The 26638-nt window shown below is 45.7% G+C and overlaps 1 protein-coding gene across 1 annotated transcript; it reads left to right on the forward strand.

Moving 5' to 3' along the window:
• Positions 1-22781: 22781 nt before the first annotated feature.
• LOC138283611 (protein LDOC1-like) lies at positions 22782-23261 on the forward strand. The gene has a single exon (XM_069221548.1). The coding sequence runs from the start codon at positions 22782-22784 to the stop codon at positions 23259-23261; it is 480 nt and encodes a 159-aa protein (XP_069077649.1).
• Positions 23262-26638: the final 3377 nt, after the last annotated feature.

Genomic DNA, 26638 nt, shown 5'->3' on the forward strand with positions numbered 1-26638 from the left:
GCCGGCGGACAGAAACAGTGCTTCCGCCCACTGGCCCAGCGGGGAACAGGGACCTAACATTACAGCCAGCTCCTAATGGAGCCGGCTGCAATGTGGCGGTGCAGCGGGTGCAGCAGCACCTGTCATGCATTCCACTGCCTGTAATTCGGGCAGTGGAATGCGTGATGGGGTTGTGCATGGGGGCCCCTGCCCTGTCCCCTTAGTCCCCCATTCCGACAGCCTTTCCATGGCAGTGTTTACCGCCATGGACAGTCTGGTGGCTGGGGACTCGTAATCCCCAGGGCAGCGCTGCTTGCAGCGCCGCCCTGAAGGATTACAACCGTAGGGACCGCCAGGCTGCAGGCAGCTTGGCGATGTAGGCGGTTGGACCGTGGCGTATCTACCACGGTCATAATGTGGCGTTTGGACCGCCACGACTGCGGCAATTCAACCGTCACCTTGACCCTGGTGGTCTATTGACCACTAGAGTCAAAATGACCCTCACAGTCTGCATTCTCTCTCCGTTATGACTCTCATCGCTTTTCTCCTTCCTTCTTCCACATTTGGTTGATTTTGTCTCTTTGGAATGATTTTGGAGATAAAGGATGGTTTTGCTGAAGTGCGATTAGACCGCCACTTGTGCCTATCTTTCAAGATTCAGATTGTAGATTTGAATTCCTAGTACCATCCTCTGCTTCTTTACGACCCATGCACTGGAAAATCATCAAAAGAGAATCCAAGATGAGATCAGAGTTATTTTCTGATTTTTTTTAGTTAACCTCTTAGCTGCTGGGCCGTTAAGTGCTGAGACCTTTTTTGGCTATTTGGGGTAGTTCGCACTTAGGTCTTCATAACTTTTTGTCCACGTAAGCTATCCATGCCAAATTTGCGTCCTTCTTTTCCAACATCCCAGGGATTTTAAAGGTACCCAGAGTTTGTGGTTTCCCCTGGAGGAGACCAAGAAATTTGCCAAAATAGAGCAAAAAATTAGTTTTTTTCAACAAAATTGCAAAAAGGGCTGTCGAAGAAGGCTTGTGGTTTTTCCCCTGAAAATGGCACCAACAAAGGGTTTGCGGTGCTAAAATCACCAGCTTCCCAGCTTTCAGGAAAAGGCAGACTTGAATCAGAAAACCACATTTTTCAACACAATTTTGGCATTTTTCTGAGACATACCCCATTTTTACTATTTTTTGTGCTTTCAGCCTCCTTCCAGTTAGTGACAGAAATGGGTGCGAAACCAATGCTGGATCCCGAAAAGCTAACTATTTTTGAAAAATAAACAAAATTCTGAATTCAGCAAAGGTTCATTTGTGTAGATCCTACAAGGGTTTCCTACAGAAAATAACAGCAGAAATAAAAAAATATTGAAATTGAGCAGAAAACAACAGCCATTTTTCTTTATGTTTTACTCTAACTTTTTCCTGCGATGTCAGATTTTTTAAAGCAATATACCGTTATGTCTGCTGGACTCTTCTGGTTGCGCGGATATATAGGGCTTTTAGGTTCATCAAGAACCGTAGGTACCCAGAGCCAATAAATGAGCTGCACCCTGCAGTTGGTTTTCATTCTATACTGGGTATACAGCAATTCATTTTCTGAAATATGAAGAGTGAAAAATAGGTATCAAGAAAACCTTTGTATTTCCAAAATGGGCTCAAGATAAGGTATTGATTAGCAGTGGATATTTGCACATCTCCGAATTCCGGGGTGCCCATACTAGCATGTGAATTGCAGGGCATTTCTCAAATAGATGTCTTTTTTACACACTCTCTTATATTTGGAAGGAAAAAATTTAGAGAAAGACAAGGGGCAATAACACTTGTTTTGATATTCTATGTTCCCCTAAGTCTTCCGATAAAAATGGTACCTCACTTGTGTGGGTAAGCCTAGTGCCTGCGACAGGAAATGCCCCAAAACACAACGTGGACACATCTCTTTTTTTGACAGAAAACAGAGGTGTTTTTTGCAAAGTGCCTACCTGTAGATTTTGGTCTCTAGCTCAGCTGGCACCTGGTGAAACCTACCAAACCTGTGCATCTTTGAAAACTAGAGTCCTAGGGGAATCCAAGATGGGGTGACTTGTGGGGCTCTCACTAGGTTCTGTTTCCCAGAATCCTTTGCAAACCTCAAAATGTGGCTAAAAAACACGTTTTCCTCACATTTCGGTGACAGAGAGTTCTGGAATCTGAGAGGAGCCACAAATTTCCTTCCACCCAGCCTTCCCCCAAGTCTCCCGATAGAAATGGTACCTCACTTGTGTGGGTAGGCCTAGCGCCTGCGACAGAAAATGCCCCAAAACACAACGTGGACACATCCCATTTTTTGACAGAAAACAGAGGTGTTTTTTGCAAAGTGCCTACCTGTAGATTTTTGCCTCTAGCTCAGCCGGCACCTAGGGAAACCTACCAAACCTGTGCATCTTTGATCACTAGAGTCCTAGGGGAATCCAAGATGGGGTGACTAGTGGGGCTCTGACCAGGTCCTGTTACCCAGAATCCTTTGCAAACCTCAAAATTTGGCTAAATAAACACGTTTTCCTCACATTTCGGTGACAGAAAGTTCTGGAATCTGAGAGGAGCCACAAATTTCCTTCCATCCAGCATTTCCCCAAGTCTCCCGATAAAAATGATACCTCACTTGTGTGGGTAGGCCTAGCGCCCACGACAGGAAATGCCCCAAAACACAACATGGACACATCCTATTTTTGACAGAAAACAGAGGTGTTTTTTGCAAAGTGCCTACATGTAGGTTTTTGCCTCTAGCTCAGCCGGCACCTAGGGAAATCTACCAAACCTGTGCATGTTTGAAAACTAGAGACCTAGGGGAATCCAAGATGGGGTGACTTGTGGGGCTCTGACTAGGTTCTGTTACCCAGAATCCTTTGCAAACCTCAAAATTTGGCTCAAAAAACACGTTTTCCTCACATTTCGGTGACAGAAAGTTCTGGAATCTGAGAGGAGCCACAAATTTCCTTCCACCCAGTGTTCCCCCAAGTCTCCCAATAAAAATGATACCCCACTTGTGTGGGTAGGCCTAGCGCCCGCGACAGGAAATGCCCCAAAACACAACGTGGACACATCCCATTTTTTTACAGAAAATAGAGGTGTTTTTTGCAAAGTGCCTACCTGTAGATTTTGGCCTCTAGCTCAGCCGGCACCTAGGGATACCTACCAAACCTGTGCATTTTTGAAAACTAGAGACCTAGGGAAATCCAAGATGGGGTCAATTGTGGGGCTCTGACCAGGTTCTGTTACTCAGAATCCTTTGCAAACCTAACAATTTGGCTAAAAAAACAGGTTTTCCTCTCATTTCGGTGACAGAAAGTTCTGGAATCTGAGAGGAGCCTCAAATTTCCTACCACCCAGCGTTCCCCCAAGTCTCCCGATAAAAATGATACCTCACTTGTGTGGGTAGGCTTAGCGCCCGCAACAGGAAATGCCCCAAAACACAACGTGGACACATCCCATTTTTTGACAGAAAACAGAGGTGTTTTTTGCAAAGTGCCTACCTGTAGATTTTGGCCTCTAGCTCAGCCGGCATCTATGGACACCTACCAAACCTGTGCAGTTTTGAAAAACTAGAGACCTAGGGGAATCCAAGATGGGATGACTTGTGCTCTGACCAGGTTCTGTTACCCAGAATCCTTTGCAAACCTCAAAATTTGGCTAAAAAAACACATTTTCCTCACATTTCGGTGACAGAAAGTTCTGGAATCTGAGAGGAGCCACAAATTTCCTTCCACCCAGCGTTCCCCCAAGTCTCCCAATAAAAATGACACCTCACTTGTGTGGGTAGGCCTAGCGCCCGCGACAGGAAATGCCCCAAAACACAACGTGGACACATCCCATTTTTTGACAGAAAACAGAGGTGTTTTTTGCAAAGTGCCTACTTGTAGATTTTGGCCTCTAGCTCAGCCGGCACCTAGGGAAACCTACCAAACCTGTGCATTTTTGAAAACTAGAGACCTAGGGGAATCCAAGATGGGGTGACTTGTGGGGCTCTGACCAGGTTCTGTTACTCAGAATCCTTTGCAAACCTAACAATTTGGCTAAAAAAAACAAGTTTTCCTCACATTTCGGTGACAGAAAGTTCTGGAATCTTAGAGGAACCACAAGTTTCCTTCCACCCAGCGTTCCCCCAAGTCTCCAGATAAAAATGATACCTCACTTGTGTGGGTAGGCCTAGCACCCCCGACAGGAAATGCCCCAAAACACAACATGGACACATCCCATTTTTTGACAGAAAACAGAGGTGTTTTTTGCAAAGTGCCTACCTGTAGATTTTGGCCTCTAGCTCAGCCGGCATCTGTGGACACCTACCAAACCTGTGCAGTTTTGAAAACTAGCGACCTAGGGGAATCCAAGATGGGGTGACTTGTGCTCTGACCAGGTTCTGTTACGCAGAATCCTTTGCAAACCGCAAACTTTTTGTTAAAAAAACACGTTTTCCTCACATTTCGGTGACAGAGAGTTCTGGAATCTGAGAGGAGCCACAAATTTCCTTCCACCCAGCGTTCCCCCAAGTCTCCCGATAAAAATGATACCTCACTTGTGTGGGTAGGCCTAGCGCCCCCGACAGGAGATGCCCCAAAACACAACATGGACACATCCTATTTTTGACAGAAAACAGAGGTGTTTTTTGCAAAGTGCCTACATGTAGGTTTTTGCCTCTAGCTCAGCCGGCACCTAGGGAAATCTACCAAACCTGTGCATGTTTGAAAACTAGAGACCTAGGGGAATCCAAGATGGGGTGACTTGTGGGGCTCTGACTAGGTTCTGTTACCCAGAATCCTTTGCAAACCTCAAAATTTGGCTCAAAAAACACGTTTTCCTCACATTTCGGTGACAGAAAGTTCTGGAATCTGAGAGGAGCCACAAATTTCCTTCCACCCAGTGTTCCCCCAAGTCTCCCAATAAAAATGATACCCCACTTGTGTGGGTAGGCCTAGCGCCCGCGACAGGAAATGCCCCAAAACACAACGTGGACACATCCCATTTTTTTTACAGAAAATAGAGGTGTTTTTTGCAAAGTGCCTACCTGTAGATTTTGGCCTCTAGCTCAGCCGGCACCTAGGGATACCTACCAAACCTGTGCATTTTTGAAAACTAGAGACCTAGGGAAATCCAAGATGGGGTCAATTGTGGGGCTCTGACCAGGTTCTGTTACTCAGAATCCTTTGCAAACCTAACAATTTGGCTAAAAAAACAGGTTTTCCTCTCATTTCGGTGACAGAAAGTTCTGGAATCTGAGAGGAGCCTCAAATTTCCTACCACCCAGCGTTCCCCCAAGTCTCCCGATAAAAATGATACCTCACTTGTGTGGGTAGGCTTAGCGCCCGCAACAGGAAATGCCCCAAAACACAACGTGGACACATCCCATTTTTTGACAGAAAACAGAGGTGTTTTTTGCAAAGTGCCTACCTGTAGATTTTGGCCTCTAGCTCAGCCGGCATCTATGGACACCTACCAAACCTGTGCAGTTTTGAAAAACTAGAGACCTAGGGGAATCCAAGATGGGATGACTTGTGCTCTGACCAGGTTCTGTTACCCAGAATCCTTTGCAAACCTCAAAATTTGGCTAAAAAAACACATTTTCCTCACATTTCGGTGACAGAAAGTTCTGGAATCTGAGAGGAGCCACAAATTTCCTTCCACCCAGCGTTCCCCCAAGTCTCCCAATAAAAATGACACCTCACTTGTGTGGGTAGGCCTAGCGCCCGCGACAGGAAATGCCCCAAAACACAACGTGGACACATCCCATTTTTTGACAGAAAACAGAGGTGTTTTTTGCAAAGTGCCTACTTGTAGATTTTGGCCTCTAGCTCAGCCGGCACCTAGGGAAACCTACCAAACCTGTGCATTTTTGAAAACTAGAGACCTAGGGGAATCCAAGATGGGGTGACTTGTGGGGCTCTGACCAGGTTCTGTTACTCAGAATCCTTTGCAAACCTAACAATTTGGCTAAAAAAAACAAGTTTTCCTCACATTTCGGTGACAGAAAGTTCTGGAATCTTAGAGGAGCCACAAGTTTCCTTCCACCCAGCGTTCCCCCAAGTCTCCAGATAAAAATGATACCTCACTTGTGTGGGTAGGCCTAGCACCCCCGACAGGAAATGCCCCAAAACACAACATGGACACATCCCATTTTTTGACAGAAAACAGAGGTGTTTTTTGCAAAGTGCCTACCTGTAGATTTTGGCCTCTAGCTCAGCCGGCATCTGTGGACACCTACCAAACCTGTGCAGTTTTGAAAACTAGCGACCTTGGGGAATCCAAGATGGGGTGACTTGTGCTCTGACCAGGTTCTGTTACGCAGAATCCTTTGCAAACCGCAAACTTTTTGTTAAAAAAACACGTTTTCCTCACATTTTGGTGACAGAGAGTTCTGGAATCTGAGAGGAGCCACAAATTTCCTTCCACCCAGCGTTCCCCCAAGTCTCCCGATAAAAATGATACCTCACTTGTGTGGGTAGGCCTAGCGCCCCCGACAGGAGATGCCCCAAAACACAACGTGGACACATCCCATTTTTTGACAGAAAACAGAGGTGTTTTTTGCAAAGTGCCTACCTGTAGATTTTGGCCTCTAGCTCAGCCGGCACCTAGGGAAACCTACCAAACCAGTGCATGTTTGAAAACTAGAGACATAGGGGAATCCAAGATGGGGTGACTTGTGGGGCTCTGACCAGGTTCTGTTACCCAGAATCCTTTGCAAATCACAAAATTTGGCTAAAAAAACAAGTTTTCCTCACATTTCGGTGACAGAATGTTCTAGAATCTGAGAGGAGCCACAAATTACCTTCCACCCAGTGTTCCCCCAAGTCTCCCAATAAAAATGATACCTCACTTGTGTGGGTAGGCCTAGCGCCTGCGACAGGAAATGCCCCAAAACACAACGTGGACACATCCCATTTTTTGACAGAAAACAGAGGTGTTTTTTGCAAAGTGCCTACTTGTAGATTTTGGCCTCTAGCTCAGCCGACACCTTAGGAAACCTACTAAACCTCTGCATTTTTTAAAACTAGAGACCTAGGGGAATCCAAGATGGGGTGACTTGTGGGGCTCTGACCAGGTTCTGTTACCCAGAATCCTTTCCAAACCTCAAAATTTGGCTAAAAAAACATGTTTTCCTCACATTTCGGTGACAGAAAGTTCTGGAATCTGAGAGGAGCCACAAGTTTCCTTCCACCCAGCATTCCCCCAAGTCTCCCGATAAAAATGATACTTCACTTGTGTGGGTAGGCCTAGCACCCGCAACAGGAATGGATCACACAAGGGTCAATGGTAGTCCTTGCATGAGGTCTACTGTTAACCCTGGAGTGATCCATTCCTGAAGCAGGCACTAGGCGCAGGCACACAAGCGGGGTTGTGTTTTTATCCGGACAAGTGGGAAAACACTGGGTGGTAGGAATTTTGAGGATCCCTGCACATACCTGTAGTTTCTGTGATAAAAAAGAGAGGAAAAATAGTGGTTTTAATCAACGTTTCACTTTTGCAGAGTATTCTGGGTAAGAAAACTTTGTTAAATCCAAACACGCCACATTTACGTGGGCTGCCTTGGGTCTCTAGTTTTCAGATATGTCTGCGTTTTGTAGGTTTCCCTATATGGCTGCAGAGCCCAGGACCAAATACTTAGGTGGCTGTCTTAAAAAACGAGGCTGTTTTGTGGTAGGTAATTTTAATGTCTCCACAATCCGTTTTGGGTACTTCCCTGTTGTGGTCACTTGCCCACTCACTAAAGTGAGGCAGTTTTTCGCTGGAGACTTAGTGGAACTTGGGGCTCCCTGCAGATCTCTGGACTTCTGCTCATTGGAACGCAAGGCAAATGTGTTTTTTAAGCACATTTTGTGATTTCAAGGGGATTCTGGGTGAAGGAAAACTGGTGAGAGCCAGCCACGCAAGTCCTTCACCCTTGGACTCCCCTGGTACTAGTTTGTTAAAGTTAACCCACCACTCACACTGGTTGGTTTTAGCACGTCCAGAAATTATGGTTTCAAAGCATGAATACTTATCAAAGTGTCTAAATATTGAAACCAAGCCTTCTGAAGGTGGGCCATAAAGCCGCGTCCATGCACCAACCTCTTTATGGTCAATTTGCACGCCATTCACGCACAACAAACAACCCTTTCATGTCGCCAGCCATGGGCCCAGTCCAACCAATCACTGCACTCATATTAACTTACCGCTGCCAGACAAGGGCCCATCACATTCACACGCCACAGAACGGAATAAGTTTGACTACATTTTACCACTTGTCAAGTAACTGCCTCCTTCTTCCTTAACATTACCAAATGCATGCGTAACAAACCTTTACTAATGTGACAGCCACCTGGGGCTATGGAAGACATGTTTTTCATGTGCCTTTAACGCACTCTCTGTGCTAAATCCAGCACCTTCCAGTTTGTGGATGCAAGTTGGGGGTGTCCGAGTATGCCGTACAAAGCGATTCCTCGAACTGAGTGAGCATATCTACCTTTGAAACTAAGGGAGACATGCTGGGGATTTCTCATGATGTTACCTAAAGAGAAGGTCATAGGCCAACTGCCTCCTTCTTCCTTAACATTACCAAATGCATGCATAACGAACCTTTACTAATGAGTCCTGTGACAGCCACCTGAGGCTATGGAAGACCTGTTTTTCATGCGCCTTTAACGCACTCTCTGTGCTAAATCCAACTCCTTCCAGTTTGTGGATGCAAGTTGGGGGGGTCCGAGTATGCCGTACAAAGCGATTCCTCGAACTTGAGTGAGCATATCTACCTTTGAAACTAAGGGAGACATGCTGGGGATTTGTCATGATGTTCCCTAAAGAGAAGGTCATAGGCTATGAAAAAGGGTAGTGTTTGGTACATAGGGGAGTCCATGAGAATGTAGCATATGTCCCAGCCAACATTATGTGCAGTGATGTGACTGTAATGCACTTATACAGCAAACTAAACATCTACTAAGTTCTGATGGAGGATGAACATGAAAAGCAGGTCAAACAATGACCTATACAAGTCATTCTCCTTCAGTGCTGGGATGGCACCAATGGGTTTGAATCCATAGATGTAGATGATGTACATCTGCACTACCTTTACTATCTGCCTTCTACCTGTGCAATAACCCTGTGAAGGCACACCTACCATAAGCTTTCCTTACCCATTCATGTCTCTGTTCTCATCAGAGTCCTGGCTAATCCTGTATAATTGCCAAGTGAACCTATACTAGTTTGTGGATGCAAGTTGGGGGTTTCCAAGTATGCCGTACAAAGTGATTCCTCGAACTGAGAGAGCATATCTACTGTTGAAAGTAAGGTAGACATGCTGGTGAAGAAAGGGTACTCTGTGACAATGTGGCATATGTTCTGTCCACTTGTATATGCAGTAGGGGGAATATAATGCATGTTAATTGAACAGAACACCAACCACGTTCTGACGGTGGATTTAGCTTTCAAGCAGTCCAAAAGGAAGTCCATGATGAAGTAAAATTCTGTGGCTCCTTGCCTAACGAATCAGTGGCCCATGGACGTTCGGTATCCATGCACTGCCACTGAAAGGATTACCCAACGGCAGGTCAGCCTCAGTCGATTTCCCAGAACTTTGCTTTAGTATGATACAACATAAAGCAAGTAGGGATACAGAGGCCTGGTTGTGATGGACACTGGGGACAGTAATACCGACTCTCCTGCTGCTTGCCATGCTTCGAGCATACTTTACAGCGACGACATGGACAATCCTTTTTGGGTGTTTTAGGAATGCGATCAGCAAAGTGTCGCTCCTGCAGCCTTGCCACATCCTCCAGAACATATGAGGTGGAGGCTGCTGCTGCTTCTGTAACAGCAGTGAGGCTCTCAATTACAGACAACTGGAAGTCAAGGAAAGTCATGAGTCTTCCTGTGGTTGTCTGACGGTAAACAACATACACATTATATGTTGCCATCTGAATCAGGTGGGTGAACAGTTTCTTGTACCAAGTGCGAGTTTTACGACACGCATTGTATGGTTGAAGAACCTGGTCGTTCTTGTCCACTCCGCCCATGTACTTATTGTAATCAAGTATACAGATGGGCTTGTGGACTTCGGCCATCTGACCCCAAACCGTGATGGGAGAAGTGCTCTCATCATGAATTGTAGTGAGCATGTATACATCAGGCCTATCTAAGAACTTGACTGCGAGCAGTTCGTTAGAACACAATGCAGTACTCTGGGATTTCTGGAGCTTCTTGCAAACAAGCTCCTGTGGGAATCCTTTGCGGTTACAACAAACTGTACCGCAGGCCACAGTGCCAGCTTTGTAGAGCTCACCGAACAGCTCTACTACTGTATAGAAATTGTCCATATAAAGGTTATAACCTTTGTGAAGAAGTGGCTGGACAAGTTCCCATACAATCTTACCTGTGACCCCTAACACGGGAGGGCAACCTACAGGGTTTAGGGTAGAGTCCTTCCCTGTATACACTCTCAAGCTGTACACATAGCCAGAAGAGCTCTCACACAGCATGTACAGCTTTATGCCATAGCGAGCTCTTTTGCTCGCAATGTACTGTCTGAAAAGCAGCCGTCCTTTGTACAGGATCAGGGACTCATCGACTGCTATATTCTTTCCAGGAGTATAGATCTCTGGAAACCTGGCAGACAAATGTTCCACGACAGACCGAATTTTGAACAACCTGTCATGGTCTGGATGGTCCTGGGGCAATGCAGCAGAATTGTCATTGAAATGCAGCATGCGCTGCAGTAGCACAAAACGATATCTGCTCATTTATGGTGCGAAGATGGGGGTTACCCAAACCGTGCGAGTCATCCTGTAGGACTGCAAGGTGGGTTTCTGCACTAACCCCATTTTGAGTGTAAGGTCCAAAAATATCTTCAACTCTGCCAGCGGAGTGGGAGTCCACTGGCGTGCCCTAGAACGGGGCCCTGAGGTGCCTCCACGCTCCCTCAGAAATTGGTCTGCACGCAAATTTGTTTGCTGCACAATTTCCTGAAGGAAGTCAACATCCAAAAATAGATGGACGTAGTCGACTGGCAAAAATTAGCTGTATCGACTTTACATCCAGCGTCACCAGTAAAAGGTGGAATTTGGGGCTGAACTAAACAGGGGGGCTGCCAAGAGAGTACACTCTCTGTGCTAGTGGCCGCATTCACCTGCTCTCTGGGTTCGACTAACCCGATATTGTCCCACTGCACAGACTGTGCTTGCGAAGGGACAGCACAGCTGTCGTCATCCTCTCCTTCGGAATCACTGGAAGAGGTGTCGTCAGATGGGACTCCGCCGACTGAAAAATCACTCCCAGATTCTACCCCATTGTCCTCTCCCTCAGATGCTGTCTCAGTATCTGCTGTCTCAGTCTCTGATCCTACATCAGAGCTGTCCTCTATAACCCGAGTTAGGGCTTGAGCAGCAGTCATCCAACGAGACGCCATCTCTACTACTGGCTAAACTGTCCCTCTAGAGTACTAGCCTACGTAGAAGGCAGATAGAGTCACAAAATTGCTCCTGGGTATGTGTCCAATAGGAAATGTTGTCACCTTACCTTCGCTTCTTCTCCAATTCAGCAGATTCTCTGAAGACACTGGAAAAAACAATAAAGATAGTATTACTTCACCTTACCACACACCCATCATCACAGCCTTTAGCGCTGGTGGCATCCATGCGACAGTCAGCTAAATACATATAAATGTATATCCTTTGCAGCAAGACAATAAACCATCTGCGCTGCTTTATGTCATCAAAACTGCCACTAGACAAAAGACAGATATATATATGTATATATATATATATATATTTTATATATGTGTGGTTTCCCTGGGGGGCCCATTGTGGCTCCCAAAAAAAAAAACATATATATATATATATATATATATATATATATATATATATATATATATATATAAAACACCACCCAAGACTGCTGGAATATCCCAAGGCTCAATTGCAGGGCAGTCAGAGTGTGGTTTCCAGCAATCACATATATAAGTCCACACTTCCTCCAAATATTTGGAGAATACCCGGACACCAATGCGTGATCCAAATGTCTTTACTAAGCGAATGCCTTCACACAACGAGATTTGTTTTATATATATATATATATATATATATAAAGATATGTATATAAATATATATATATTTATATATATATATATAGAGAGAGAGAGAGAAAGAGACTGACTCTCTACATCACTTTTTTTTTTCATACATGTGTGCTTTCCCTTGGCAAACCACACATGTATAAAAATAAAAAGGCCCCATGGGGGGTCAGCCTAAGGACTGACCCCCAACATTTTCAATTTTTTTTTTTAAATATTCCCTGGGGGAGCCCGATCGCAGCTCCAGGGAAAACTACAACAAATTTTTGCCCCAGGGGTCGGCCCCTGGTCGGAGGGCCGATACCGCAATTTCTTTTTTTTTTACAAAAAAACAGTTTTTTTTTTAATCTGGGGGGCGCTGACGTCACGGAGGGGCTGGAGGGGGAGGGTGGGGGACGCGGAAGTTGTTCCGCATCTCCCACAAGGGAAAAAAAATAAAACCCTCCGGACGATTTTTAACCCCCTCCCTGGTGTCAGCCACTGGTCGTGACCCGCACTGGCCGACGCCCGCACCCAAGGGGTTAAGGTTAGAATTTAAAATTGATTGTTTCCAAACATTGTAAGGATTCAGAGTACTCTACCTAATTCTCTGGCTGGTTACAAAATATTTGCAAGTCAAGATCCGGCCTCACAGATGTTTTGGAAACTGGAAGATTTATCACTGGTTGCACTACTTAAAAGTTTCATCATAGCTTAGTGCAGGTTAAGAGGAGAGATAGCCGGAATTTCAGGACAATGGCCCAATGCGGGTTTACGTATAGATTCAATGTCGATATCAAGCATTATGAAATTAACATGCAGTGGTACCAATACTACACCATTGTCCACAAGTACAGGGAGGTTCACTGGAGTTGTGACCGACTCAGCAGATTTACTGATAAATCAGAAACAGGTGAACACTCCATCGTTTTTTTGGACTCCAGGACCAATCTTCCATCACTTACAATTAAGGACTACTGCTTTATACCTCCATTTTTTTTTTTTAAGTAATAGATTTAACTATGTTAGCTTACTTAATTCTTGTAGAATCATTCTTCCAGAGCAGAGCTTTCTGGTCATCATTACGGTGCTTCAGCACATTTTGACAAAACACACACATAGGGGGTCATTCTAACTCTGGCGGGCGGCGGAGGCCGCCCGCCAGAGTTCCCCCCTCCGAAATACCGCACCGCGGTCAGTAGACCGCGGAGGGTATTCTAAGTTTTTCCCTGGGCTGGCGGGCGGTCGCCAAAAGACCGCCCGCCAGCCCAGGGAAAAACTCCCTTCCCACGAGGATGCCGGCTCGTAATCGAGCCGGCGGAGTGGGAAGGTGCGACGGGTGCTGTTGCACCCGTCGCGTATTTCACTGTCTGCCAAGCAGACAGTGAAATACTTGTAGGGGCCCTCTTACGGGGGCCCCTGCAGTGCCCATGCCCCGCGACCCCCCCTACCGCCATCCGGTTCCCGGCGGGCGGACCGCCGGGAACTGGATGGCGGTAGGGGGGGGTCAGAATCCCCTCGGCGGCGCAGCTAGCTGCGCCGCCTTGGAGGATTCCAAAGGGTGGCGGTACACTGGCGGGAGACCGCCAGTGTTGCCGGTCCGACCGCGGCGACCGCGGCTTTACCGCCGCGGTCGGAATGCCCTTGGGAGCACCGCCGGCCTGTCGGCGGTGCTCCCGCCGACCCTGGCCCTGGCGGTCTTAGACCGCCGGGGTCAGAATGACCCCCATAATGTGTTTGTAGAGAAACTTCAGTTCATTCCTTACAACCCTACTACGAGGCCCTTCGCAACACCACAGGCCCCAGTGAGACTCAAAAGATCACGGAAAAGCAGCAGGCCCCACTAAGGCTGCCTGACATGACACCCTTACCTTACATGCCTCGTGATCACAAGGCAAAACTGAAGCGTCCCATCCTTTCATCACGCTACTTAACACACCTACACCATCATCTTCTACCAGGGCATATCAGTAATCTTCATTGTTAGCAAGGTCCCAGGGTAAGGGTCAGGGACAGCAATAACAGGGGAGTCCGAAGGCCATGGTGGCAGATCCAAACTAATACAAAAGCATGGGACCCAGGGGCATGGCACAAACACCCTAGCAGTTTCCACTGTCCCCTCCGGACCACCACAGATCACCACAAATGCAGTAGTGGTGTCTCCCAGTGTCCAAGACCGGGGTCCAACCAAAAACTGAGTTCTGGCATCCCTATGCCTCCCTGCATCAGTGATCCAACTGTGTGGCCAACAGGATTACCTAGGGGAGCTTGGGGGGCTATTGTTGGCAGCATTGGGAAGTACTTCAGGCAAAAGCTCAATGTTCGATATTCAATTGGTATCAGTCCTTAATTTGTGCTTGTGTCTTCGGTGCTCGGCCCTAGCTCCTTTTTCTGAATACCTGCGCTTTCTATCCAAAAACACCATATGGAGGCACAGTCTACCCTATTTAGGGACACAGCAGCATATTAAAACATCAATAACTTTTTAAAATATAATAAAACTAGCACATCCAGGCCGCCCATACTGATTGAGCTGACCTGGACTTTTCCAAAATGTCACACTTGTCAGAGTGGGGTGGTTAGAAAGCTAATGCTGGCAGTAGCAGGAGCTATGGTAGTAACAATTGCAGAGCACTCCTGCGAAATACTTTGCGCACTCGTACCTACATTTTTTTTTTTACAAATTAAGGTCTGATGCTTACAATATCTACCTTGCTTACATGATCAACCACAATAAACTGTTCCAAACTACATCAACAAGCAGCAACAAGCCCAATCTTCTAGTGCTGCAGAGTGGCAAGAAACCAATAAAAGAATGTGATGCCCCCCAGTATCGCAGAAGTAATCAAAAGAGCTCCAGTAGAGGTATTCAAAAAGTTGATGAGTGAGTGCGGAGGTTTACACAATCAACAGGAAGGTATAGGCAGCTGTGTGGAGAGAATGGTCGGATACCAGATTGAGGGGCGCGGGGCACAAGCTGCGAGCTGCCGTCTCTGACATGGCGCCCACCTACTGCAGCACCAACAGCGTCTAGCACACCGAGGCACGCACACAGAAGACGGGCTGGGCCCTGTGTCGCAGACAGAGTGGAAGGTGCAGCAACAGAATGGAACTGGTGGAGTAGCCCAGTCTGGCCCATTGCCGCCACAAGAAACCAAAAGAAGAATGGCGGCACTCGTGGCAGCACTTGTTTCGGCCGTCAAGCCTCCCCACCTGAGCAGGCACTCTACCACTCCTATTCTGCTCACTGTTGCTCACTGTGTCTCCGCTCTGTTGGCCGCCTGGGCCACCAAGTGCAGCCGCCAAGTGCAGCCGACACGTCCTGCGTCACGCCTCTCAGCATCACTATGGCCCCGAAGCTGTAGCTCAGCTCTTGCCTGTCAACAACTCCCAAAGCCTTTCAGCCGGCCGACTCGCTTTCCCGCATCTCCTCCTTCCTGCGTCCTGACATTAATACTTCCAGATGGCCTCACTTCCAGCCCCTGCATCCTAACATTAGATTGTCAAAGGGGACGTCTTTGAATAATGTGAAGGTTTTTTTTCTCTTCGGGGTGGATCGCAGTATGTTGGTTTAGAGTTGAGCAGGTTATGGTTAGGGATTTTATAAATTTGCCTCATATGGATGGTAGTGTCAAGAAGACGTGGTTGAAAATTTATCTTTTGGTGTCTGCTGGTTAAGTGATATGCTCTACCACACTGTGTTGATAAAAAAGAGGAGTGCGTCTTTTATTTTTGTTCATGCTTTAAGCTGTCCGTGGGGTTCAATTCACGGAGGAGGGTGTTGTGGACATTTTGGATGGATGAGATTACAGAATTATTCTATGAAGTCCTTGTTCTCTTTTGGAGGCATGTCAATGTGAGTGAAGAGAATGGACTGTGGTCCAGAGAGTGGGAAGAGGCATACCAGAAACTCCTTGGAGTAGAGTGTAGTTTGCTTACTTAGTGTGCAGGACCAAAAGGACACCCATTTCAGTTCAAGCAAATAAGAGTTTTTATTTTTAGACTTTACAAAAGTTTATAGCCGTTTTTTAATGAGTTTTCTCAAAGGTTAAGGCTCATTACTAAGCTACTGCAGTAAGGAGTGCCTTTTGTTTGGACGACAGAAGTAGACCAGACATTTTGTTCTTTTAAAAGAATATTTTTCCGGTGCTTCAATTTTGCAAAACTCAAATGTAGTATATCCTTTTCTTTTTTGGACACGGATGCTTCTTATCATGCAATGCGAGGTGTTATGTCTCAGAGATATCCAAATACTGGCCAGTTTCATCCATTAGCTTATTTTTCTAAGTAATTTTCAACAGCAGAGCATAATTATACCATCACTGAGGAGGACCTGTTGGCCATAATATAGGTTTTTGAATACTGGAGAGATGATCTCTTATGATGTAAGCATACTGGGCCTGATTCACAAAGGTCAACTTACACTTCTGTGTACGTTTACAAATGTTTGGTATTCACAAAGGGATTTACTAGTAGTATCTTTAGGACTGCACAGTCTCCTCACATAAAAAGACAGGACTGTTCTATCTTTTAATGTGTGGAGACTAAGCTCTCTTAAATATACTACTCGTATATCCCTTTGTGAATACCAAACAATTGTAAACTTACTCAAAAGTGTAAGTTTACCTTTTTGAACCAGGCCCACTATAGCAGCACATATAGACCAAACAAATCCACAGTTTTTGAAGTCAGTTTCGTCATTCATTCCTGACCAACTCAGATGGACTATGTTTTTCTCTGACTATGATTTTATGCTGAACTATAGACCAGCTCCTAAGAATTTGAATGTAAATGCCTTACCAAGTAAAGATCCGCTAGAGAATGAAAATCAAGAGACTGAGAATCTATCATTAATTTTGTCTTCAAAGGGACTGCATGATCAATCTGTTCTATTAACGAATATTGATTCATTTTTGGGTAAAGTGCGTACGTAGTCAATGCCTAGATAAAGAAGGATCGTTAAAAGGATGACTGAATTAGTGTTTTGAGCAGTATCTAAGATATTGAGGATTAGCAAAAAAAGAATGATTGGAGCAAGACCCTGTATTTAGCTGATTAAACATACAATAACACAGAGCAATAACCTATTATGTTGTTAACTACTTTTGAAGGTATGGTCATTATCTGCACATATTTTCAATAGATCAGCCCAAATCAACCTCTATGCATGAGTCAATTGAGATTCAGAAATCTGCACATAAGACCATAAAAAAGCTGCAGGCACTCTAACCCTGTTCCTCGGTATGTTGTAGAGATGAAAGTGTGGTTACTTACAAAGAACATGCAGTTGAAAAGAGCTTCTAAATGACAGCCTACATTTGTGGAGAAATTTGTAATAAGGCAAATCGTGAACCCAGTAACTGTAAGGTTGAAATTGCCACCGTATATGAAGACCTTTCCAATTTTGCATGTAACTGTTAAGACCTTGTCCTGCAAAAAACGTCTTTGTTCACATTCTGTCACTTGAGTTTGATTCACAAGAGAGGTGTGAGGCACATAGGAATTTTGGATGCAAGAGTTGCACAAGTGAAATTGCAATATTCGGTTGATTGGAAGGTTTTTGATCCTGAAAAGAGGTCATGGAAACCAGCTGCAATCTTCATATTCCACGACTATGGAGAGACGCCTATGTAATATATCCTAATAAACCTAGAGCACCCTGCTGGGTGTCATGAGTGTTAAGTTTCTACCTTGCAATCTTTTATACATCTGTTGTTATACCTTTAAATTATTGACATTCAGGGGGTCATTCCAACTTCGGCGGGCGGCGGAGGCCGCCCGCCAAAGTTCCCCCGCCAGAAGACCGCACTGCGGTCAAATGACCGCGGCGGTCATTCTGACTTTCCCGCTGGGCGTGCGGGCGACCGCCAGAAGGCCGCCCGCCCGCCCAGCGGGAAAGACCCAGCAACGATGAAGCCGGCTCCGAATGGAGCCGGCGGAGTTGCTGGGGTGCGACGGGTGCAGTGGCACCCGTCGCGATTTTCAGTGTCTGCTAAGCAGACACTGAAAATCATTATGGGGCCCTGTTAGGGGGCCCCTGCACTGCCCATGCCAGTGGCATGGGCAGTGCAGGGGCCCCCAGGGGCCCCACGACACCCGTTCCCGCCATCCTGTTCCTGGCAGTAAGAACCGCCAGGAACAGGATGGCGGGAAGGGGGTTGGAATCCCCATGGCGGCGCTGCTTGCAGCGCCGCCATGGAGGATTCCTATGGCCAGGGGAAAACCGGCGGGAAACCGCCGGTTTCTCTTTTCTGACCGCGGTGGAATTGGCCAGGAAGCACCGCCAGCCTGTTGGCGGTGCTTCCGGGGTCGTTGGCCCTGGCGGTCCATGACCGCCAGGGTCAGAATGACCCCCTCAGTGCCATATGGTACCTGTCCAAAGACAATTGGCCTGATTCTTAGCAAAACACATACATCTGCTTGCTTGCATTGGTGCAGATTTACAAATTATTTGAATCAAAACATCTGAAACCTAGGCCAGTCGTACATATAAAGGCAGTTTTTCACATATATAATTGTGCCTAGCATTTTCTCCAAATTCTTCTCCCACACCCCTACCAGTTCTAGATGTTTCCTTATTACCTCCACTATGGAAATTGATTTACTTCAATCCCCCTCAAGTGGCCCTTCCAACTGTGATGAATTACTGCTTTGCTCTTTAACAGATCACATAGTTCCCAAGCCATCTAGTATCTCATTATCTGTAAGGGCACTCCTTTAATCCAAAGAGCATTTTCTTAAACCAGTGGAGTCCCTTAAGGGTCAGGACTACTGACTACTTCATGGATCCTGGAAGCAAAACCACCTCCAGTGGTCCGATGAAAGATACTTAAACACTTGGCTTCAACCAACTTATCCTGCCAATGTGCAGCTGTAAGAATAGGATGGGTATTCACCTTGCTAACTGTATGAAAGCATGATGCTCAAAGCAAAGGCGTAGGTCCATTGAATATTGTTTAAGAATCACTCAAATGGATTGGACCATGGACTATGGCGGCACTGAGTCACTCTACACATGGCTTTCATCTTGGTGACTTTGGCTTTGTTATATTTCTGTTCTTTCTACAACTTCTTGTAAACCTCAATCTGACAGGGCAGCTGTCCTCTGAGACAGTGCTATGGTTACAGACAGATCTCAGCAACGTAATCACTGAGAATACCTAGGCAAAGTGGCTTAACAGTACCCTATTATCTTCTTGCTGCTCAGGAATGGGTTTAGAAGCAAGATTATACCAAACTATCTTTCTTAGATTTATGAAGTAGCCAGGGAGTGGCTCACACTCTTCTGTACCCTGTTCAGTGGCCACAATCATTATTGCCAGATCCTCTTTCTTGAGGTCTTGAAGTATGAATTGAGTTGATGGACATGGAATATTAATCAGGGTTCCTGATGGCACCAATGTTAACTACGGGGTTGACATCACTGACGTTTTCTTCATGTGATATGGAATAAACCATTTGTTTTTCAGAACCCTTAGGTTAATCAGTTTAAGGATCAGGTCCCAGTGGCTCTGCTAGCAAGAGTTGCTTCTGGAGTTGTTGACTGCCTGAAGTGTGCCCTTTACCTTACAAATCAAGTGGGCCATCTTTAGCTCATGGTGTAGCACACAGACCATCGGTAGTGGGTGGGAGACCTCTGGTTTTATTCTCAAGACTTCTATACTAAAGTTAGGAGACTATAGATGAGATAAGCAAATGGAAATGCAGATGGTCTGAAAACCACTCCTTCCTGTGTGACACCATCAATAGACAAAGAACAAGCATAACAGGATGACAAACCGTTTCCTCCTAAAAGGCAGTGATCAGGCTTTTCAGCAGTTTTCTTAAAAGGCTGCAGCAAATCATTGGCTTGATTGATTTTTTGTTGTGGTGAAATTGTATTTACCCACACAGCCTGGTAGACATGTAGGGGCAAATGTATACTTTTTCACGCAAGACTGTGCCAACGCAATTTTGTGTGAAAAAATATACTGCCGGCTAGCGCCATTCCAAGACGCCGGCCGGGTGTCATATTTATGGAAGGCCGGTAGCCAGCGTTAAGGGCTGGCTAGCATCATAAAAAAGGACGCTAGCCTGGGGGCGGAGGCTAGGGGGAACAGGAGGTTGTGCGTCAAAGGATGACGCTAGTATAGGCAGAAGCATAAAAATGCCTCAAACCAGACTAGTGTCATTTTTTGATGTAAAACCCACATGGACATGACTCCTGTCTTAGTAAAGACAGGAGTCATGCCCACCACCCCAATGGCATGGACACTGGGCCCAGTGCCATGTGAGGGGGGGCAAGTTAGGCCCCCCATGGCACTTTTAAAAATAAAAAAACAATACTTATCTATACTTACCTTACTTACCTAGGATGGGGTACCCCATCCTATGGCATCCCTCTGGTGTGGGTGGGGGTGTCCCTGGGGCTAGGGAAGGGAACCTGTGGGCTCATTCCACAGTCTTTGACCATGGGAATAGGCGCACAGGTCCCCTAACGCCTGCCCTGACCCAGGCGTTAAACAATGGCGCTAAGCAAACTCAGCACCATTATTTAAGGCCCCCTTCACCCCGTGCTTGATTTTAGCATGGGAAGATAAATATGGCGCTAGGGCTATCTCATAATTTTTTGCCCGGGAATGCCTATCTTGCATCTCATTGACACAAGGTAGTTTCCCGCTACCAAAAAATTTCTTTAATTTCAAAACCTTGGCGCTAGACGGGTCTAGCGCCAAAGTATAAATTTGGAGTTAAGTTTGAGCTGAATTTGCGTACTAAAAAATGACACAAATGTGGCGCAAAGCAAGTATAAATATGGGGGGTAGATTGTCCCTGATCAGAGATCAGTGTCTTTGTGAAACGGAACTGAGAAAAGTTGATATACTTACTACCAAGGATGAGAGGGCCTGAATAGGTAATATAAAAAGCATCTTTATATAGGGGTTAGCAGAAACCTAATTCAGACAAACAACATCTGACAATGTGGCAAGACAAACCTCCATATCACTGGAAAATATAACAAGTGAATATATTAGCTGCACTCACAAATAGGCCAGCAGTTTGTTCAACACTAGCAATACAATTACACACATATCAGTAGCTTTGTCTCGTACCCCACGCTCTCTGGTGCTTGCCAAAAACAACATTCACAGCAGAAAGGAGTCAAAAATCAAAATATTCTCTTTCTAAATACTTCCCAAGTTTTAATTGACATTTAAATGGTCTAATATGTGCTAGGCAGGGTCCTTTTTGTCATTTATGCCACGACCGTATTTATTCAGTGCTTCCTAGCACAAGACACTGGTCTATTACGAATTCTACAAAAGCAAACAAACACAAATGATGGATGGAATGTGGAACCAGTCAAACATTAATCCCCAGTCATAGATCTGGGTTTAATCCATCAATTCTTTTGCTCACCACGCCACCCCAGTTTGTACCCGGCCATATGCAAATCAGCCTTGACCCTGTTCTCCAGGAGAACAGTTCAGCCCTAACTGCCAGGCCAGGCCTTCCCTGGACCGGAAACAAGCATCCTGGAACTGGTTTCAGAGTAACACCCTTCATCAGCCAGGTTAGCTTGACTCCAGTTGCATAGTGAGCCCGGATCCTACGTCTGGGCATACCCGGCGTACTTAGGGCAACAAAAGCAAACAAACACAAATGATGGACAGAATGTGGAACCAATCAAATATTCATCCCCAGTCATAGATCTGGGTTTAATTCACCAATTCACCAATTATTTTGCTTAGATTGCCACCCCAGTTTGGACCCAGCCATATGCAAATCAGTCTTGACCCTGTTGCCCATGGGAACAGCCCAGCCCGAACTGCCAGGCCAGGTCCTCCCTGGACCAGAAACAAGCATCCTGGGACCGTTTTCAGGGTATCACCATTCATTAGCCAGGCTAGCTTGAATCAAGTGGCATAGTGAGCCCGGGACCCACGTCTGTGCATACCTGGTGCACTTAGGGCGACAAACGCAAACAAATACAAACAATGGAAGGAATGTGGAACCAACCAAACATTCACCCCCAGTCACAGATCTGGGTTTAATCCATCAATTCTTTTGCTCACCCCGCCACCCCAGTTTGGACCCAGCCATGTTCAAATGTGTCTTGTCCCTGTTCCCCAGGGGAACAGTCCAGCCCAAACTGCCAGGCCAGGTCCTTCTTTGCTGTCGCCCTCGTTTGTTCTCCCCTTTATGTTTTTCCTTTTTCCCATTATTCCCCTCTCTTCCCAGCATACCTTGGTTCCTTACTCACTATGGTGCCTTGTCCATTGCTTTCTATGTATTTTTCCCTATCCAATAAGGTGTCCTTGCACTTCCTGCTGGTCGCTTCCTGTTCTATGGGTATTTAAGGGCTGTGATTAATTTCCTCCTTGCGCTGCAACACTTCCTGTTGGTTGGTGTCTTCGCTCCTTCTCCCTTGCGTCAGATACTGGTTACGCTTTTTGTTCCATTGTTTTCCTGTTCATTTTTGGTCTTGTATTCTAAGTATTGATCTTTTGCTCTTATTCCAGGATTTTCCTTTTTTGAGTTTTTTTCCCCTTTTTAGTTTTTTTTTCCCTCTGGCACTACTTCTGAAGGACACGGGCTGCCCTTGGCGTTCCTATCGCCTGCAGCACCGTGGCTACCAGAAAGAATCGCCCTACCTGGGCCAAGGCAGAACATTCAAGAACAAGAACCTCGTCACTCGTTCAGCGGACTCCAGGCTCAAGCAACGCGTAAGTCGTGACAGATTGCAGCGCCAAATAAACCCAACTTCGTCTAGCAGAATGGATGATACCGTAGCGGCGGCTGCAGACCCTGACCAGTCCCTTCTGGCAACCATTAAGCAACAGGCTCAGGAACTGCAACAATTACGAAACGAGAATGCTGCAATACGACAAGCTTTGGCCTTCCGCAGTACGGATGTTCCTACCGTTTCCACCTCAACTCCTCGGTTTTCCGGTGAACCAACGAAGCTGCAAGAGTTTTTGGATGCGTTGACTGTTTACTTTGCCTTCCGACCCACACAGTTTTCTCACAACAAGACAAAGGTGGGTTATCTTATCAGTGCCCTATCCGGTCCTGCCTTGGCCTGGGCGAATCCGATTGTATCCTCCAATGACCCAGTATTGTTTGATTATCCATCCTTCGTGAATCGTTTCAAACAGATGTTTGGTCGTCTAGGATTAGAGGCCTCCGCTGAAGAAGCACTCTGTGACATCCAACAAGGCTCTCAAGATGTCCTCCAATACATAACACGCTTTTGACAACTGGCTGCCGAAACAACTTGGGTGGAGCGTACTCTGGTTACTCTTTATGTAGAGGGCTAAAAGAGGAGATCAAAGACGAATTAGTGCACTCCACCCGAGTAGAATATCTTCGCGGTCTGATGGATTTAGCTCTTTCCATCGAATATCGTCTCCAAGAATGACGTTTGGAGAAAAGAAGAAATAGAGGACCTTCCCAGTCAAGCACCTCACGTGTCTTTGTGCACCGTCCGGAGGAACCTCGCCCTCCCGTAAGAGAAACCGAAGGTGAACCTATGCAGGTGGGTACTACTCATGGCCCACTTTCATTCAGTGAACGTGAAGAAAGACGGAAAAAAGGATTGTGCCTGTATTGTGGTGCTGCTGGTCATATGCGCTGTACATGCCCTGTTCATCCTCTAAAGCCATCAGGAAACGCTACTTCCCGTCCTCTGTAAGAAGGGAGGAGACGGGATCATCTGCTATACCTTCCATCAGCTCATTCAAGAACAATGCCACCAATTTGTTCTTGTTACCTGGGACCCTGCAGTTACCTGACGGTCGTGAGGAGAGGACAATGGCCTTACTGGATTGTGGTGCTAGTGGCATTTATATGGACATGTCCTGGACCACAACACAACGAATACCAACACGACCCAAGGAAGTTCCGAACAAGTACACACTGTTGATGGGTCCTTAATATCCTCTGGTCCAGTTGATACTACTACCCCGATTCTAAGTCTACAATTTGGGAACCACCAAGAACACGTCTCCTTTGACTTAATATTATCTCCCAATCATTCTATAATTCTAGGAATTCCGTGGTTCATAAGACATAATCCTTATGTAAATTGGGAAACCAGGACTATTTCTTTGTCCTCTCAGCTTTATCATGAACATTGTTATGCCTCAGACACTTACTGGTCACACAAGAAAATGATACCTTCTGAACCCACTACAGGTTGTTCCATCAATACAGTCCAAGGGGTTCCTGACCACTATCTGGACTTTCAAGATGTATTCCAAAAACCATCCAGACCTGTTTTGCCCCCACATCGAGATTATGATTGTACAATTCCCCTGGAACTTGGGGCGATCGTTCCCTTTGGGAGAATGTATTCTCTCACTGAACCTGAAAGGGAAGTTCTCAAAGATTACCTCCAAGAAAATCTTCACAGCCGGCTTATTGTACCATCTTCCTCTCCGGCGGGGGCTCCCCTGTTTTTTGTACCCAAAAAAACAAAAAATCTTTGTCCCTGCTTGGACTTTCGTGGTTTGAATAAGATCACTATAAAGGGTCGTTATCCTTTACATCTTATCAAAGATATTCTGGAAGCTTTCAGAGGGGCACAACGATTTACCAAATTAGATCTTCGTGGAGCCTACCACCTTTTGCGCATCAAGAAAGGAGACGAGTGGAAGACTGCCTTTCGAACCCCATTTGGTCATTATGAATACAGGGTTATGCCTTTTGGCCTCACTAATGCCCCCTCAATATTCCAAAGATTTATGGACTCTGTGTTCTCTGATTTATTGAACCATACAGTAGTGATATACTTAGACAATATCCTTATATATTCTAGACGTCCTGAATTTCATTCGACACATGTTAAACAAGTTCTCCAAAGACTCAGGCAACATCAACAGTACTGTAAGCCAGAGAAATGTGAGTTTGATAAAACCAAAGTCAAGTATCTGGGTTATCACATCAGTCCCACTGGAATATCAATGGATCCAGAAAAGGTACAAGCCATTCTAGACTGGCCTTCCCCTTCCTCCATCAAGGAAACCCAATGTTTTCTAGGACTGGCCAACTTCTATCGTCAGTTTATCTTAGACTTTGCGGAACAGACCAGCTAGATTACCCAAACATTAAAAAAGGAGAATCTACGCAATGGATTTATCTGGACAAAGGCGGCTGAAGCAGCTTTTCAAAGTCTCAAAAAGGCCTTCACTCAAGCACCGGTACTGAGATATCCAGACACCAACAAACAATTTGTTGTTGTTACTGACGCATTCGAAAGAGCCATCAGAGCAGTATTACTCCAACAACAAGATGACAATGGTTTAGAACATCCAGTTTTTTATCTGTCCCATGTACTCTCTGTGTCTGAACAACATTACTCAGTATTGGAAAGGGAATATTTAGCCCTTAAGACTGCCTGCCAAGAGTGGAGACAATTCCTTATGGGTTACAAAGAACCTTTTGAGGTGAGAACGGACCATCAGAATCTACAATGTTTACATAACTTTCAATGCCAGAACAGTCGTCAGGCTCGTTGGGCCTTTTTCTTTAGTCAGTAGGACTTCTATGTCACCTACATTCCTGGATCCCAAAACATTCTGGCCGATGCCCTGTCTTACCGTTATCCTGATTGTACTCTTACCCCATCACAGTATCTACTTGAGCCTAGCAAGATCATTGGTTTAGCTCAATCATTCCTGGATGAGGTACAACTGGAATATGCAAACCTTTCTGAACAAGAACTTGAGGACTTAAACCCCCAAATACATAAACAGAAGGGATATTATTATTATAGGGACCTTTTGTTCCTCCCTACAAAAAGAGTACAAGAAAGGGCGCTGCAGATGTGCCATGATTCTCCGATTGCTGGTCATAGAGGTATCAAGGTCACGCAGGAATTACTCTTGTGATCTTTTTGGTGGCCTACTTGGAAACCGGATGTCAAAAGTTATGTACAGGCCTGTCCCATATGTGCCCAAGTAAAGATACCCCGTACCAGGCCAGCGGGATTACTGCAACCGTTACCTGTTCCACCAGCTCCCTGGCACACAATCTCCACCGATTTCATGTGCTCACTACCTCCATCAGCAGAGAATCGGGTTATCATGGTAACGGTAGATTCCTTTACTAAGATGGCTCACTTCACTGCCCTGAAGAAATTACCTACCTCACAAGAACTAAGTCAGATATTCATCCACCATATTTTTTGTCTACATGGACTCCCACACAGCATTGTATCAGACAGGGGACCTCAGTATATCTCTCGGTTTTGGAAACATTTCTGTAGGACCTTGAACATCAATGTAGCATTGTCATCTGGATTCCATCCCCAAACCAATGGGCAGACCGAACGTCTCAACCAAGTACTAGAGCAGTACCTTCGCTGCTTCTGTAATTCTACTCAGAGTAACTGGAACACTTCCCTTTCTATCGCAGAATTCTCTTACAACAACACTGTCCATAGAGCCTCCAAGATCACCCCCTTTTTCTGTTCCTACGGCTATCATCCTACCTCTTTTCCTACTACTCCTAAGTCTACCTCTTCCCTTCCTGCTATCACTTCCTTTTCCAAGTGACTTCGGAAGATCCATAGAATGATTCAATCTAATCTGCTGGACACTAATAGATACATGAAAAGAATGGCTGATAAAAC

The sequence above is a fragment of the Pleurodeles waltl genome, chromosome 3_1 (assembly GCF_031143425.1).
Source record: "Pleurodeles waltl isolate 20211129_DDA chromosome 3_1, aPleWal1.hap1.20221129, whole genome shotgun sequence".
NCBI lineage: Eukaryota > Metazoa > Chordata > Amphibia > Caudata > Salamandridae > Pleurodeles > Pleurodeles waltl.